The sequence below is a fragment of the Piliocolobus tephrosceles genome, chromosome 1 (genome assembly GCF_002776525.5).
Source record: "Piliocolobus tephrosceles isolate RC106 chromosome 1, ASM277652v3, whole genome shotgun sequence".
Taxonomy (NCBI): Eukaryota; Metazoa; Chordata; class Mammalia; order Primates; family Cercopithecidae; genus Piliocolobus; species Piliocolobus tephrosceles.
In genome coordinates, this window is record NC_045434.1 from 177,061,233 (window position 1) to 177,078,697 (window position 17,465).

Genomic DNA, 17,465 nt, shown 5'->3' on the forward strand with positions numbered 1-17,465 from the left:
GGCGAGGAAAACATGAAAGACCTAAATCAGATTGGAGGTAGGGGATCAGAGAATTCTACCAAAAAAACACACAAAAAGTGTTTTGTATCCTAGGATGCAAGGTGCTAAACCCTCCAAAAGACCCCATAAAGATGCAGCCGCCGTGGCGATAAGATCTTGGTACCCCATTGTCAAGGGGTGGTGCGACTTTGTCCCATTCTGGGGTGGGATGGGGTAACCGCCGGCTTTATCCTACATTGTTGTAGCGTAAGGCGAGTTTTCATCACTCGAACTTTCTGATTTTTTCCCCTAGTGTCTTCTTTCTCAGGGTCTTTCTGCCAGATCTTCCGCTCGGCTGTGACAGCCTCCTGTCACATCAGTACAGTTGGAGCTGGATTGGTTTTTTCTCCTTGTGCCCCGCGAGCCTATAACTTCACGGAGGCGGCTCCTTGGATGGCTTATGGCCCCGCCATTTCATTCGGTCACACAGTCCATTCCTGTCTGGCCGGCGGCAGGTGGGTTGGAGGTGCGCGGGCGGGCGGGCGTGCGAGAGTGCCCGGCGCTCCTCTCCCCTGCGCGGCCGCCGGATCCGCGCGAGCGCTCGGCTCGCGTTCTGGGTTATTTGCGCCTGAAGCGCGCCGCGGGCCCGCGCTCGCTCCCGCCTGTCTTCACGTCCGCGGAGGCACGGACAGCGCGCGCCGCCTCACGCTACTCCGCAGGCCGCCAGCGTCTGCCCTCGCAGCGCGCGCCCGGGCCCGGCCCAGGTTCCCCACTCGGGCCGGCGGGCTCGCGGGTTCTCTCGCCCCGCCCCCCTGGGCGCCGCCGCTGGGCGCTTGCGCGGGGCGCGTGGCCGTGGCCGGGGTCTCCACCGCAGCCCGAGCCGCCGCCGCCGCCTCAGTCAGTCAGTCAGTCCCCAGCAATGGCGGACGGAGGTGAGCAAGAGGAGCTGCTCTCCCCGTCACCGGTCTCTCCGGCCAAGCGGCTGTGTTCGTGGCCCAGCCCGCAGGCTCACCACCCTCGCGGTTCGCCCGGCGCAGCCGGCGGAGGGGCAGGGGGCGTCGGCAGCAGCTGCCTGGTCCTCGGGGCCCGCCCCCACCTGCAGCCGGAGTCCTTACTGGACTGCGCCGCCAAGACGGTGGCGGAAAAGTGGGCGTACGAACGGGTGGAGGAGCGCTTCGAGCGGATCCCGGAGCCCGTGCAGCGCCGCATCGTCTACTGGTCCTTCCCGCGGAATGAGCGGGAGATCTGCATGTACTCCAGCTTCCAGTACCGGGGCGGCCCCAGCGCCAGCGCGGCTGGGGGCGCCGCGGGGGCTTCACCGGCCGAGGAGGGGCCGCCGCCACCCCCGGGGGCCGCCGCTCCGGCCGGCTCCGCCCCCGGGGGCGTCGCGGCTGGGGCATCCCCCGGGCTGGGCGCAGGGGCCGGCGCGGTCGGCTGCGGTGGCGAGGGGCTCCCTTTCCGCCGGGGCATCCGTCTGCTGGACAGCGGCTCCGTGGAGAACGTGCTGCAAGTCGGTAGGTGCTCGCCCGGGCGCTCTCGGGTGCTCAGCCTCCTCTTCCGCAGGTGCCTCTTTGCCTGAGCCCTGGGGCCGAGACCCCGCCTTCTGCCCAACTCCTGTACCCCTGCCGAAGGACGAACAAGTCACAAAAACTTTTTTCAACCTTTCAGTTAGGTCCACCACTGCTCTTTTCCTCCACTGACCCTCTACCCCCATTTCTTTTTGTTTGAAGGGCGAATAGATCTCTCTTCTTCACTCTTTCTACTCCCCACACCAAGGCAAAGAGAATGGGGAGGTATGCCTTTTTGGATGTAATAATTTCACAAATGCATTGTCCTAATTTAAGTTTGGAGAGGGGAGGATTGTTAGTGAATCTGGAACAAGCGGTTTTAGAAGGAGCGTTTGAGGGACAGACTGTCAGAGGCAATCAATAGCCCTAGCCGATTAAGCCTCGATGAAATTAACTTTAACACTGGGAAAAGAGCCCCAACAAAATCCTGCATGTTTCAGACAGTTTTAATTGTCTGCGTTAGGATTTTTCCCCTGGATCAGTGATGCTTGGGAATCTAGGCTGCGGACTAACAATAACCGAAGATGGAAATGTGACAGCTTCTCCTCCACACCCCCACCCAAGGAAAAAAAAAAGGCCATACAATCTGGAGTGGGGGTGGGGTCTCTCTTCCTTGTCAGACTGGGGTAAATCAAAAGCTGGTCACGCTGGGTTTTTCAAAAGCTTCTCATTTAACAAGTCGTACTTGCTTTTATCTTTTTGTTATGGGAAAATATATTATACAAGTGATTTCTTCCTTTACTCCTCCGGAGCTTCTAGTCAGTTTGTTAATCTTATTAAATATATAAATACAGTGCTTCTGATTTGTGGAATGGTTAAGGAGAAAGAGAAAAAAATGACATTGATTAACATTGACTTTGCTCTGTGGAAAATTAAAACACGAATTTTTTTCTATTTGGATTATTATAGCATTCTGGAAGTACATATCTTTATGTACTTTATGTTAATCTAGATCATGTTTTATTGTACACTATATGCTCATATAAATCGAATAAAATACTGATTTTTGAAAGGAGTTGGAGGGAGGTCGTTTTTAGAACTAAGCATAGAGAGACACAAACCCCTGACATCTAGCTCTCCAGGTAAAACCAACATATTTGAAAAATGTTTTTCTTTGAATCATGCTGTTTGATATAAAGTAATCTGCTTCTGGTTATTGAGAATCATTGATTCCTGTGTTTCTAACCAAAACAGCATACCACAATTTATTTTGCAAATGTGAAATGTAGATTTATCCTGTGCCAGAATATAGTGACAGTGGCTTGAGCAAGTTTTGTTTATTTGAAAGAGGTTAGTCCTTTGTTTATTTGTGTATATTTTTGAAAGATTGACTTGAATAAACATGTAATTAAGGTGTACAGCTTTAATACTGAAACACTGAAAACATGAAAATAAATACAGTTTCCTATTAGTCTGTAAATTTTAATTTTTCTGAGTTTAGATCATTTAACTTTTAAGATTCTTGTTTCAAATATTTAAATTGAAAAGGGTCAATTTAAGTGGTCGTTTTGTAGTAAGAGATGGATAAGGAAGAGTTTTCAAACTTGAGGGAGCAAATGAAAGAGAGGAAGAGTTTTAAAGAAGTGTCTATTTTTAAAGTGACTGAAGCGTCACGTTGCAAATGAAATCGGATATTTTTGTTAATCTAGGTCATGTTTAAATCAGATATTTCCCCTTTATAATATGAAAGTTAATGTGGTTCTGGAGTTATAGGCTCTCATATTATAGTTTCAGGGACCTTGAGAAAAGACACATATAAACAAACATGTTTTGTGATTGCCTTTGGATTTCAAAGACGAAGACCGGTGAATAAAGTTATCACTTTAAGTTTATGCTACTTGAGAACCATGAGCTGTGTAATTTTTATTATTCCAACCTTAATTTAGGTTAATAAGTATAGGAGAGAAGGATAGCCTGTTCTGCATCTTTTTGAGTTCTGTATTTTGGTATGAACCACCTTTAATAGAGACTCATCCCCCATCTCCTAAACTTAAAATTATAAGTAAATGACTTAATCTAGAGAGTAGGCTTTCTAAAGTATTGCCAAGAGATGAGGAAGGAAGGTATATTTCTAAATACTTTCTAAAGTATTGCCAAGAGATGAGGAAGGTATATTTGTATATACCAAGGTAGTAATCGTGTTCTTCAGTTTATAAGTGCACTTCAAACTCAATATTACTAAGTGATACTAATTAAGAATTCTACATATTTCCTTACTGTTTCTAAATGATAGAACCTCAGATTTGGGAAGTTACTGAAGGCCGATGCTTTAGGAAGAACAGAAAGTTGGGGTACTTCTGTAACAACATCCTTTTAGGAAAAAGAGTCATAAGGGAATTTAATGAAAAAGGGAATTTAAATGAAAAAAGAAAGCACAAACAAAAAAGCCTTCAAGGCAAATAAATTAAAAACAAACAAAAACTTGTAGAAAGAGTAGGTAGATTAAATTCTGTAATTTCTAATTACTTTCCACACAAAATCTGGTAATAGAAAGTCATGAATTCTGGTTAAAAATTGGATACTTCAGATTTTAAATCAAAACTAAAACTTCTCCAGCTGTGCTCAAAGGATACCTTTCTTTTATGTAAGTACTGCATCAGAAGTGGTATTCCCTTTAAAAGGGGGAAATTGCAAGTTAGTCTCTTCATGGATGTTTGTAAGTTTGAAGCTATGTCAATAGACTTACAGTCTGATCTCAGTATTGTAAAGATAATGGAGTTCATATGTTTTCGGTGTCGGCATTTTTAACTTGTTTCAGAAGCCCATGGATATAGTAGTAGTATAAACCTTGGGAAAATACTTATTCAGGAGTCTGCAGATGGTGTAAGAATAAGACAACTATAATTTACTAATGGTTTTAACATTTTGACCCTTTTGCTGTCCACTGTATTTTAAATTGATTTCTTTGTGTTTGGTAAAACTTAAAGAAGCTTTGCTGTTTCTCAGGAAAATCTGCATTGATTAAAGGGAAAAAGCATTAACAATTTTTCTCATTTAAACACAGAAATATTATAATTACTTGGATATTTAGTTTTAAAAATTGGGTAAAGGAATGCAGGGGCCTTCTGCACCTGGTACATCTGAGTTATATACATATTTATCCAGAAATTTTAAGTAGATTTTGACAGGTGACTTCAACAAAACCCCATAGTTTTAGTCCACACATTTTAAAATAAGTACATGATTTATTCTTGAAGTCTTCAAGACTAGAACCAGAATGCTGAGTATTACCTTATGTGGAAGAGGTACAAGTACAAAGTCAATAATGGAAATATAAAAAGTGGCCCATTTCAGGAAGTTATCTATAACTTAAACATCAACTAGTAAGTTTTAAATTGTGTACACTTGTATATCATCAATAAACAGGTCTGTGAAATTTTTCTGTAGTATAACTTTTGTGAAATTTGTCAGTAACAAGTATTACAGTTGTTGATTTTTATATGTAATTTCTTTTAATCTATATTGTTTGGGGAACAAAAGATACCTACATTGAAAAAAGTATAGCATCATATATAAGTTAGAATGAATAAAATTATAATAAAATTTCATGTGGAGAAAAATGACTTATTTTGATATTTAAGATACTCCATCACAGAAGGCAGCTGCATTCCTTTAAGCGGGTGTGCTTTTAGCACAGAAATTTTTCAAGTTTTAAATCACATTATCTTCTTTTTTTTTGAGCCATGAGTTCTCTCCCTCCACCCTAACACATCACATATGCACACATTTTAATGTTCAATAAGTGCTTGTTGAATGACTGAATGTTAAGAATGGATTTCTCAGTGTTGTAAAACAGAGAGACATGAATTTTGAGAATGAGTGGTATTGGAATATATGGGGAAAACTCCAGACTTGTGCGTGTAATAAACTGATAGCATTAAGTAGCATGAGTGTTACAACTTAGGTGAATCTTCTGTCTTTGACCATCTGTTTTGTGTGAAGAATGGTGATTTATCAATTTCTTCAAATGAAAGCTTTAAATGAATTTTTCTAAAGGTGACTTTCTCAAGGATAGAGCTTTGAATTTTAAAGATGATGGATAAACTGAAGATAGTGAATTTTATTTTAGAGGTTATCTTTATTTTGGGAATTTTAAAAATAATGAAAAGGCTGGAAATTTATGCCTATGGGAAACAATTTTATTTCTCTTGTTTCAGTAATGGCAATTAAAAAACAAGACATTAACTGTCAGTAATCTATTATTATGAGGGTTATATGAATATATACGTGTGTTAAAATGTATGGAACTATACACCAAAAAAGTCAAGTTTACTGTATGATACCATAGAAAATAAAATTTTAAAAACTCAGTGCATTAATATAATGTATAAGAGAAACATATACATGGTGTATTAGTTTCCTGTGACTGCTGTAACAAAGTATCACAAACTGGATTGGCTTAAAACCACAGAAATGTATTGTCTCAGAGTTCTGGAGGCTAGAAATCTAAAATCAAGGTGTTGGCAGTGCTATGCTCCTTCTGCAACCTGCAGGGGAATCCCTTGTTGCCTCTTGCTAGCTTCTGGTGGTTTGTTGGCTGTCTTTGGCATTCTTTGACTTGTAGCTGCAAAATTCCAGTGTCTGCTTTTGTGGTCATGTGGCATTCTCCCTGTGTGTGTCTGTTTTCACATGGCCTTCTTACAAGGACACCGGTCATATTGGATTAGGGGCTCACCCTACTTCAGTATGACCTTATCTCAACTAATCACATTTGCAACAACCCTATTTCCAAGGTCACATCATGAGGGACTGAAGTTATGTTCTGAGGTATTGGGGATTAGGACTTCAGCCTATTTTTTTGGGAGGTGACATAATTCAGCCCATAACAGCTTCTCATACTTGTTTCTTGTTGCATATCTGAGTTTCATGTGGATTTTAAACTTTATTACATTAAGTATGGCTTAAGTTAGGAAATCACCATATTAATTTTATTAGGTAAGCATTATTTAGACTTGCTTGATTCAATTTGCATGATTGATTATTTAATCTTAATACATGTGGAATGTTTTTGACAAATAAGTGGTTATTTAAAGGTTAAAATTGTCATTCTTGATAAAAAATGATGACTGTGTGATACAGCACTGGGTATACATATATGAATGAATAGATTACTGTGGGTTTTTTTCACGCACACCATTTATAACTCAGCTTTAGAAATGGATAACCTTGAAAGCCTATGAACAGTGTTTTAATGTCTCTTTCTAAACTCTAAATTACTATGGTTTATAATTAGTGTTTGATATTAGAAATAGATAATAATTTATTCCAGATAACTTTTATGTGAATTTTTTTACCTTGTGGTTTATTTGTAGGCTCATTTCTTTCTAATATGGGCAGCATGCTTCTTGGACACTTTTAGCTTATCATGGAGCTAGTAGACTAAGAAAATCACACTTATTTAAATATTAGCTGTAGTATTATGTGATTATATGCTAAATTACTCTGTGATAGTTTTTGTAATCATATATAGTCAACTGATTAATTTTTGGTTTTCAGTGTAATTGTTCTCCCCCTTAGGATATATAATGTGGTTTGTCCTAAGTTGGTGCTCAGAAAATGTTTATTGAATGAATGAGTAAATTGTCGTATCATTTTTTATATTTGTGTAGTATGACATCTCTCTTAATTGATTTATATGTGACTGAAGCCTAAAAGATATACTGGCATTTTGTGGCTCAATTTCTGGATGCTTCTGATTTTTAAAGCATTACATAGATAAAAATTATCCTTGAAGCTTATTATTAACTTGTTCTTGATTCATTCATTGAATTAACATTTAGTCACTTATTATATGTAAGGCTCAGTAAATAATTGTTTACCTGTTTTTGGTGGAAGTCTTTCTGTAATACTTTGCATTTTCCCATCTTAGAATGCAAAGTTAGGTTGGGCATCAAAGCCTAAACTTCTAAGGACTACATTACGTTGCCTTCCTTATGTAGGGAGGAAGTTATAAACTGAGTGAATATTTGCCTCTGAGAGTTTCTGAAACTGGTTTTTGAAAAGTTCCTTGCATACATGTTTTTTGGTCATTTGCCTGTTCTTTATAGTGGAGTGATGAATGTGGTATTTAGGGGAGTATAACATAGTTACCTTCTTTAAAAGTAGACTATTGAGGCCAGGCATGGTAGCTCACTCCCAGCACTTTGGGAGGCTGAAGCGGGTGGATCACGAGTTCAGGAGATCAAGATCATCCTGGCCAACATGCGGAAACCCCGTCTCTACTAAAAATACAAAAATACTAGCCAGGCGTGGTGGCGTATGCCTGTAGTCCCAGCTACTCTGGAGTCTGAGGCAGGAGAATTGCTGGAACCCAGGAGGCAGAGGTTGCAGTGAGCCAAGATCATGCCACTGCACTGTAGCCTGGGCGACAGAGTGAGACTCTGCCAAAAAAAAAAAAAAAAAAAAAAAAGACTACTGAAGCAAAAGCTGAAGTACCCTTCTGCCTAGTGGTTTTCTTGCCTTAACAACAGTTGTTTGTATACTTTGTATAATTTAGTCCTTAGAGAAATACAAATTAAAATTCAAGGAAATACCTACATCACACACACACTAAAATGGTTAAAGAGAAAAAAAGACTGTACCAAGAGCTGACAAGTATATGGAGTAACTGGAACTCTCATACATTGCTGGTATGTAAAGTATGATATAAATGCAAAATGGTGCAGCTACATTGGAAAACAATGTCCTATATAGCTAATCATATACTTAAATAAAAGATTCAGCAATCCTACTCTTAGGTATTTACGTGAGAGAAATGAAAACATATAAGGGGATTTCAAAAGCTCATGGAAAAATGGAATTAAAGGATAAAATTTAGAAGTATAAACTTTATTTCTCAACATAAACTCCATCAAGTTCAAGAACTTATTTATAAGTAATGATACAAGCCACTTAGCTCATCCCTAAAGAAATGACAGTCCTAGGAATTCAACCATGTCAATGCAGTCTTTTTTACATTATTGACTGAAGAAAAATTGGTGCCTTTTGAAGATTTTTTTAAAGATTAGGGAACAAAAAGAAGTCAGAAGGAGCCAAATCAGGACTGTAAGGTGGATGCCTAAGGATTTCTCATCAAAACTCTCATAGAATTGCCCTTGTTTGATGAGAGGAATAAGCAGGAACATTGTTGTGGTGGAGAAAAACTCTGGTAAAGCTTTCCTGGGCATTTTTCTGCTAACGCTTTGGCTAACTTTCTGAAAACACTCACATAATAAATCAAATGTTGTCATTCTTTGTCCCTCCAGAAAGTCAGCAAGTAAAATGACTTGAATATCCTAAAAAACTGTTGCCATGACCTTTACTCTTGATCAATCTGGTCTTGCTTTGATTGGACCACTCCTGCCTCTTGGTAGCCATTGCTTTAATTGTGCTTTGTCTTCAGGATCATACTGGTAAAGTCATGTTTCATCTCCTGTCACAATTCTTCAATGAAATGCCTCAGGATCTTGATCCTGCTTGTTTAAAATTTCCAGTGAAAGCCCTGCTCTTATTAGCTGATCTGGATGCAGTGGTTTTGGCACCTGTTAAGTGGAAGGTTTGTTCAACTTTAATTTCTCAGCAGAATTGTGTAAGCTGTACAAATTGACATGTCTGTGGTATTGTCTGTTGTTTCTGCTGTTAATTGTCTGTCCTCCTTGATTAGAGCACAAACAAGATGAATGTTTTTCCTCACAAATTGATGTGGATGGTCTGCTGTTGCAGGCTTCATGTTCAGCATCGTCTCACCCTTTTAAAATAAGTTATCCATTTGTAAACTGCTGATTTCTTTGGGGGCATTGCCCATATACATTTTATAAAGCATCAGTGGTTTCACCATTCTTCCTCCCAAGCTTCACCATAAATTTGGTGTTTGTTCTTGCTTCAATTTTAGCAGAATTCATGTTTCTCTGATAGGGGCTGTTTTCAAACTTATGTCTTGTCCTTTTTCGTGCCTTAAACTAGATCCTATCCAGATGTTATAGCAAGTTAGTATGAGTTTATTTCAGTGCAAAAAAAAAAAAAGTGAAATCCATGTGTAGTTTTTTTTATAATACTCATTTTCCACAAACTTTTTGAAGACCCTCATATGTTCATATAAATACTTATACTTGAATATTTATAGTAGCTTTGTTCATAATAGCCCCAAACTAGAAATGACCCAAATGCTTACCAAATGAGTGAATGGATAAAGAAATTGTTATATATCCATACAAATAGAATACTGTTCAGCAATAAAAAAGAACAAACTATTGATAGACTAGCAACATGGATGAATCTCAAAAGCATTATGCTAAATAAAAGAAACCATTCCCAAAAGATTATATACAATACAGTTTAATGTATATGAAATTCTAGAAAGTCGAAATATAATCACAAAGTAGATCATTGGTTTGATCAGTAGATCAAAGTAGAAGGGAATGGAGTTTGTGAATAAAAGTTCCCTGAAATGGAATTTAGAGGAAAGAGAATTTATTCCACAGAACAGTTTGCAAACCAAGGAGATGCACCTTTTGGTGAAAAACAAAGGTGCATTCCAGAGAACAAGGGATTTGGCTTTTGTATAGAAAGTTCCAATCCAGGTTCCCAATCAGGTCCATGTATGCAAATAAAGGATTCAAACTTTCTTAGTTCTGATTGGTCAACAGCTGACTGAGTTCTGACTGGTTGATGCAAGCGACAGCCTATTGGCTGTTTTGGGCAATGTGAGTAGGCATAGTCAACTATGAAAGTCCCAAAGTTAAGCAGAGATGTGAGTTTTCCAGGAACTCAGAGTAAGTGTGTAACTTCTAGTCAGTAAATGGCTGTTTGGCTCTATTTTAAATGTAGGCCCAGTTAGCCACTTGGGATTCATCTTGAGGGATTGGCTCAGGTTCGTAGATGTGAGAAAACTTTTGGGTGATGGAAATGTTAATGACTGTAGTGGTTACATGACTATATTCATTTGTCAAAAGTTATTAAATTGTATGCTTAAATTGGCAAATTTTACTGAATGTAAAGTGTACCTCAAAAATTTGATTTTAAAGAAAAGAATTGTGGGCTTCCATCTTGGTTTCACATTAAAATCACCTGGGGAGATTTAAAAAAAAAAACAAAACGGTACCTGAGACTGAACTCCAAATTAATCATGTCAGAATCTGCTGAGAATTAGGACCAAATTTCAGAATTGTTAAAAAGCTCCCAGGTAATTTTATATGCAGCTAAGGTTCAGAAATGCCGTTGTAGAAAAATGATCACCTGGCCTGGCATGGTGGCTCACACCTGAAATCCCAGTGCTTTGGGAGACAAGACAGGAGGATCACTTGAGCCCAGGGGTTTGAGACCAGCCTGGGCAGCATAGTGAGACCTCATCTTTAAAAAAAAATTAGGTGGGCATAGTGGTGCTCACCTATAGTCCTGGCTACTTGGGAGTCTGAGGTGGGAGGATCGCTTGAACCCAAGAGGTTGAGGCTGCAGTAAGCCATGATGGTGTCACTGCTCTCCAGCCTAGGTGACAGAGTGAGACCCTGTCTTAAAAAAAAAAAAGGAAAAAGAAAAATGAACACCTTTATTAGTATTATCATTGTTTCTGAACCTATTGTTGGCAGTCAAAACATTATGTAATTTTCATTCTACAAATGCTATGGACCATGTCAACTTTATTTTCTATTTATTGTTTCACCTATCTTTATTAATGGATGTGAAGGAAAATCATTCTCTTAACTACTCAAAGAATGTTTCTCTCTGTATTTTGGAGAGGTCTTATTCCAAAGCAAAAATTGTCATTGTTACTGTCATCAAAAGACATTTGTGTTTAATGTAATGCCAAGCTATAATTTTCTTCGTGTTTGTTCACCCATTTATTTATTTATAAAACCTAATTTTTTTTAGCTGAGCACAGTGGTTCACGCTTGGGATCCCAGCACTTTGGGATGCCTAGGTGGGAAGATCACTTGACCCCAGAAGTTCAAGAACAGCCTGGGCAACATAGGGAGACCCTGTCCCTATTAAAAAATTAGCCAGGCATGTTGGCACACACTTGTAGTCCCAACTACTTGGGGAGCTGAGGTGGGAGGAATGCTTGAGCCTGGAAAGTTGGGGCTGCAGTCAGCTGTGATCACAGGCCATTGTACTCCAGCCTGGGCAACAAAGCAAGACCCTGTCTCAAAAACAAAAAAAAAACAGAAACTTTTAATTTTTTAGTATGTTCTGTGCAAAACAGAACATAATTTCTATATTTAAGAGGCACAAAGTTTACTATGGAATGTACATATAAAAATGGCGTTTAAAAATTTTCTATTAAATCAGTTAAGGGTCTGAATAAATAAAATGGCATTTACCACAATGTTTCATAATAATAGAAGTTACTATGGGGGCAGAGAGTAGGAAGTGATTAACTTGGGAAGTGGGGACTACTGGATACATTGCTCTATTTTAATATAATTACAATTGTAAGAAATTTTAGAATTATGTCTAATATTGCAATAAAGATCAAAAACACTTTACTGCTTACAAGTTAGATTAACCTTTAATAAAATTCTTTCTGTATTAACATTTTGTATGCCCTCTAATACTTTGGTGCATAGTTGATCCAAAGGGATAATACTAGTAGGAAGGAAGATGACAGGATGTTGCCAAATACGAATCCTTTTTTCTCAGAGTAAACTACAGATTTCTGGCTTTAGAATAGCTTTTTGTTATCTTCAGATAATCCTTTCCTTTTTTGTTCAAAAAAAATTATTGCTTCTTTTGGGCATAAACATACAATGGAACTAATCAGCAAAATAGCTTTTTGTCCCTCCATTATCTTTTGGTCTGTGAGCAACAGGAAAATGTATTGTGTCTTTGAAAGCCTTGGAGATAATTACATTTTCCCCCCTATTCATTCATGATTTTATTGAATAGAGGCCTGTAGCACTGATAGCTTCTGGAAAAGCCAGCTTGTTCTTATTTTGTTTAAATCTATCAATACCTGCTAACTGACATGACTAGCCAACATCACCAACATACATTGATGTTATTGGTAATATAAAATCCTTCCCCACATTATGGCTCCCTATTGTGAAAAACTCGTATCTTTCGTCTCACTCAATATTATATTATTGTCTTTACCATCACATGTATTTGTATATATCTACCATATGTGTGTGTGTATATATATACACATATGTACACATACATACTATCACAAATATGCAATTCTGGCTCCTTCAAAGTCTCAATTTTTTCAACTGTTAAAGGGCAAAATGATGGTACCTATTTCATAGGTTTTTTTGAGGGTAAAATTAGTTAATATGTAAAGCATTTATAATAAGGCTGAACACATATTAAGTGCTATGTAAATATTCACTATTATTATTACAGCCTTTACCAAAATTGAGACTATTCTGTATTGGTTACCTTTCCTCCCTCAACCTTCATTCCACCTTCTAAAGGTTTTGTAGTCTGACTTATGCTTTCAGTCACTAAATTAAAATTGATCTCTTAAAGGTTGCTAGTGATGTCATGATTGCCAAAGTATCTTTTTTCTAGTCCTCATTCTTCGTGACCTCTGTATAGAATTTTCTGTAGTCTACTGGACATTTCTCTTGAAATACTTCTTCCTAGATTTCTGTTTTGCTTCATTATTCTGGCTTCCTATTTTCTTTTATTCTCTTACCCCACAAAAGCAGGATGTTCCTTCTTATATCAAGTCTTCTAATTTAGAATCGAATTTATTTCTACAGTTTCAACTACAATTTTATGAACATAAGGTAGCATGATATAATGTAGTGATTTAAAATTTGTTTAAAGCAACTGTACTCTCACTTTCAAATGAAGTCTTAAGCTGGAATTCCAGCTTTTGCAGCAGATAAAATCTGAGCTGTGTTGGGGATTGCAATGGAGCCCAGAACTTCATCAGCATGGCCAGCTACTTCTTCCCTTTGAAACTCTGAAGCACTTCCAAATAATCCAAAGATCAGCATATATATTTGCCTGCCAGATATTTCTAAATGGGTATCTTACTAGCCACTCAAAACCAAACTGCTTGATAAGGGGATTAATATCCAGAATATATTAAACTACAACTCAGCCACAAGAAACAACCTAATTCAAAAATGGCAAAAGACTTGAATAAACATTTCTCCAGAGACAATGTACAGATGACCAATAAGCACAAGAAAAGGTGCTCAACAGCACTCATTATTAGAGTAATGAAAATCAAAACTACAATGAAATACTACTTCACACCCATTAGGATGGATATTATTTTTTTAAAAAGCCAGAAAATAACAAATGTTGGCAAGGATACGGAAAAGTTGGAACCATTTGGAAATATAAAATGGTGTAGCTTCTGTAGAAAACAGTATGGCAGTTCCTCAAAAAATTAAACATAGAATAACCATATGAGCCAGAAATTCTGCTTCTGGGTGTATAACCAAAATAATTGAAAGTAGGGAATTGAATAGATATTTATACAATTTATGTGTTTTACAGCAGGATTATTCACAATAGGCAGAAGATGGAGACAACCCAAGTGTCCATCGACAGATGAATGGATTAACAAAGGTGGTCTATTTTTCTTCCTTCCCTCCCTCCCTCCCTTCCTTCCTCTGTCTTTCTGTCTACCTACAGGAAATGTTATTTAGCCCTAAAAAGGAAGGAAATCCTGATACATGCTACAACGTGGATGAATGTTAAAGATTATGCTAGGTGAATAAGCCAGACACCAAAGGACAAACATTATTATGATTCCACTTATATGCAGTATTTAGGGTAGGCAAATTCATAGAGATAGAAGTAGAATTTAGAGGTTGCCAGGGGCTGAAAGGAGAGAGAAGTGAAGAGTTATTGTTCTGTTGAACTAGAATTGTAGTATGGGAGGATGAAAAATTCTGGAGATAGGTAGGAGTGATGGTTGCACAACAGTGTGAATGTACTTAATACCACTGAGCTGTCCATTTAAAAATGATAAATCTTATATATATTTTACCACAATAAAAAAGTTAAAAGCCACATATATTATTTTATCTATACAAAATGTCCAGAATAGGCAAATCCTGGAGACAGAAAGTAGGTTAGTGGTTTGTAGGGCCTGTGAGTAAGGGGAGTGATTACTAATGAGTATGGGATTTCCTTTTGGGGTGAAAATGTTCTGAAATTAGATAGTGGCAATGGTTGCAGAAATCTTTGAATATACGAAATAACACCAAATTGTGTACTTTTCAAAGTTGTGTACCTCTCAAGGGTGAGCTCTATTATGTATGAATTACATAATAAAGCTATCATTAGAAAAGTGAATATTCCAATAAAACAAAAAGGAGAGGAAAACCTTCAAACATTCTGTTTCGTAGAGAATGAGGTCTAAACTCCTAAGTGCTGTGTTTGGAGACCTGGGCCCAAATCCCAGTTCTGCCACTTTCTAGCTGTGTAACCTTGGACAAGTTACTTAACCTCTCTGATCCTCAATTCCCTATGTACTTTCAGGACACTTACAAAGGAGTGAGGAAAGCACGATTAGGTGGGCAGAGAAGTTGAACTGATGCAATCACAATGGAGACTTCAGTCAATCCTATGGGGAGCTCTGCAGCTGGGGTGGCACTTGACAGTTATCTGAAAATAGATGTGGGCTGACTTGAGGGAGAAGAGGCATAACCCTGGGTGGGGCATTTTTCTTTATGTGGTAGAGATGAAGGTGAACTACACTGTTTCTCTTCAGGGAACTACTTGCTGCCCAGCTGCAGGAAGTGCTTTCATCAGACAGCTTCCAACTGTCAGCTGATTCACGGTCTGTCTCAGCAGCAGAGATCTGCTTCATCTGAGGTCATACTTTTCTAGGGACAGCTTACAAATGACTGAGCAAGGTAGGAGCGTAAAGATCCAGCTATTTCAGCCAAACATGGAACTCTTCGACAGGCAATACCTGCTTCAGAGAGCCATACCTCGTTGACTGAGCTTTTGTCAGGCCTGCATTGCAGTTTGATTTCTTCCTCTTCTCAGTCCTGCTTCTTTTGTCGTTCTTTCACAGATGTCAATCCCTAGTAAGTGTCTTGCATTTCTCATTCTATCTTGGTGAATGGGTAGTGACTGTTTTTTTTTTTTTTTTTTTTGAGGCAGGGTCTGGCTCTGTCACCCAGGCTGAATACAGTGGTATAATCTCAGCTCACTGCAACCTCCACCTTCCTGGCCCAGGTGATCCTCCTACTTCAGCCTGCCGAGTAGCTGGGACTATAGGCATGCACCACCATGCCTGGCTAATTTGGCTAATTTTCATATTTTTTTGTGGAGACAGGGTTTTGCCATGTTGCCCAAGCTGGTCTTGAACTCCTGAGCTCAAGCAGTCTGCCTGCTTCAGCTTCCCACAGTGCTGGGATTACAGGTGTGAGCCACTGTACCCAGCAATTGTTTTACAGAAAAGCCTGAGCCTAGTTACTGTGACATTTCTCAGGCCTTGCACACTGCATTTGTTCATTTACTGTCAACATTGGGCAGGGAAGTATCAAGAGATGCCCCAGTGGTAAATTAGATGCTAAATGTCCTCTACTCCCTGATGTTACTTTTCTTTGTGTTGGTAAATCTGCTTTATTTCATAAACACCATCTGTTGCTGAGGTAGCACATTATGTGACATTAAAATCAGGTAATTAGGTTGTTTTTGTTTTGTTTTGTTTGAGAGAAGGTCTAGCTCTGTCACCCAGGCTGGAATGCAGTGACAAGATCATGGCTTACTGCAGCCCCTACCTTCTAGGCTCAGGTAATTCCCTCACTTCAGCCTCCCGAGTGGCTGGGACTGCAGGTGCACGCCTCCATGCCTGGCTAATTTTTTGTAGAGAGAAGGTTTTGCTATGTTGCCCCACTGGTTCTGAACTCCTGGGCTCAAGCGATCCACCCACCTTGGCCTTCCAAAGTGCTAGGATTGCAGGTGTGAGTCAACAGCCCGGCCTATTATGTAGGTTTTAAAGATCAAATATAGTACTGTTGAATATGCTTCATTAATAGTTCTTTGATATGTTTTTAAAGTACTAATTGCAAAAGTTTTCAGATTATATATTGTCCCTTGCAAATATTATTGTTGTTATTATTATTATTATTATTTTCTTTGAGATAGAGTCTCTGTCTATTGGCCAGGCTAGAGTGCAGTGGCATGATCTCAGCTCACTGTAGCCTCTGCCTCCTGGGTTGAAGAGATTCTCCTGCCTCAGCCTCCCAAGTAGCTGGGATTGTAGGTGTGCACCACCATCCCTGGCTAATTTTTATATTATTAGTAGAGACAGAGTTTTGCCATGTTGGCCGGGCTGGTCTTGAACTCCTGACTTCAGGTGATCTGCCCGCTTCAACCTCCCAAAATTTCTGGGATTACAGGTGTGAACCACTGTGCTCGGTCCCTTGCAAATACTATTAATATAGCATTAAGGTAATTAGCAACAAAAGTCACTCAACCAAAATGTTATCCAGTATGTTAGTATAGTTTTATTTAGAACTTCATTTAGTAGTGAATGGTTTTTCAGTACCTACTCCCTTTTATCTATTCACTTGGAGATTAGAATTGAGGAGTTGGATTTTAACTTTCCTCAGTTATATATCCATGTGATAAATATGCCTTCTAGCAGACCATCAAGACAGGTTAGCCTTGCTAGGGTTTTTGTTTGTTTTGTTTTTATTAAGGAGGCTATCTTCCGTCTGTTTTGACGTCTAGGCTGCCTAATGAGGCCTTTGAAAACCAGTCTCCAGCAGTATCCCTGAAGACTTTGTAGTCTGGAATGAGGGGACCTTACAGCAGGTTTTCCCCCGCTAATATCTTTAGTGAGATATACTTCAAGTACTGTACAAGCCATCCATTTAAAGTGTACAATTCAGTGGCTTTTACTATATTCACAGATAGGGGCTGCCTTCACCACAGTCAATTTTAGAAGATTTTCCTTACCTCAAAAGAACCCTTTATCCTTTAGCTATCACTCCTCAATCCAATCCCATATGGTCCTAA

At 39.0% G+C, this 17,465-nt stretch overlaps 1 protein-coding gene across 2 annotated transcripts in view; it reads left to right on the plus strand.

Annotated features, from left to right (window-relative positions):
- Positions 1 to 629: 629 nt before the first annotated feature.
- ZSWIM5 (zinc finger SWIM-type containing 5) overlaps positions 630 to 17,465 on the plus strand; it is a 186,695-nt gene continuing 169,859 nt past the window's right edge. The window contains exon 1 of one of the 2 annotated variants that reach the window (XM_023221433.1): positions 630 to 1,493. In XM_023221433.1, coding sequence (XP_023077201.1) covers positions 899 to 1,493 — 595 coding nt within the window. In that variant the 5' untranslated portion in view covers positions 630 to 898. Of the gene's footprint in view, positions 1,494 to 15,317; positions 15,347 to 17,465 lie in introns of those variants that run through there. The other variant, XM_023221436.1, reaches the window with a different exon arrangement.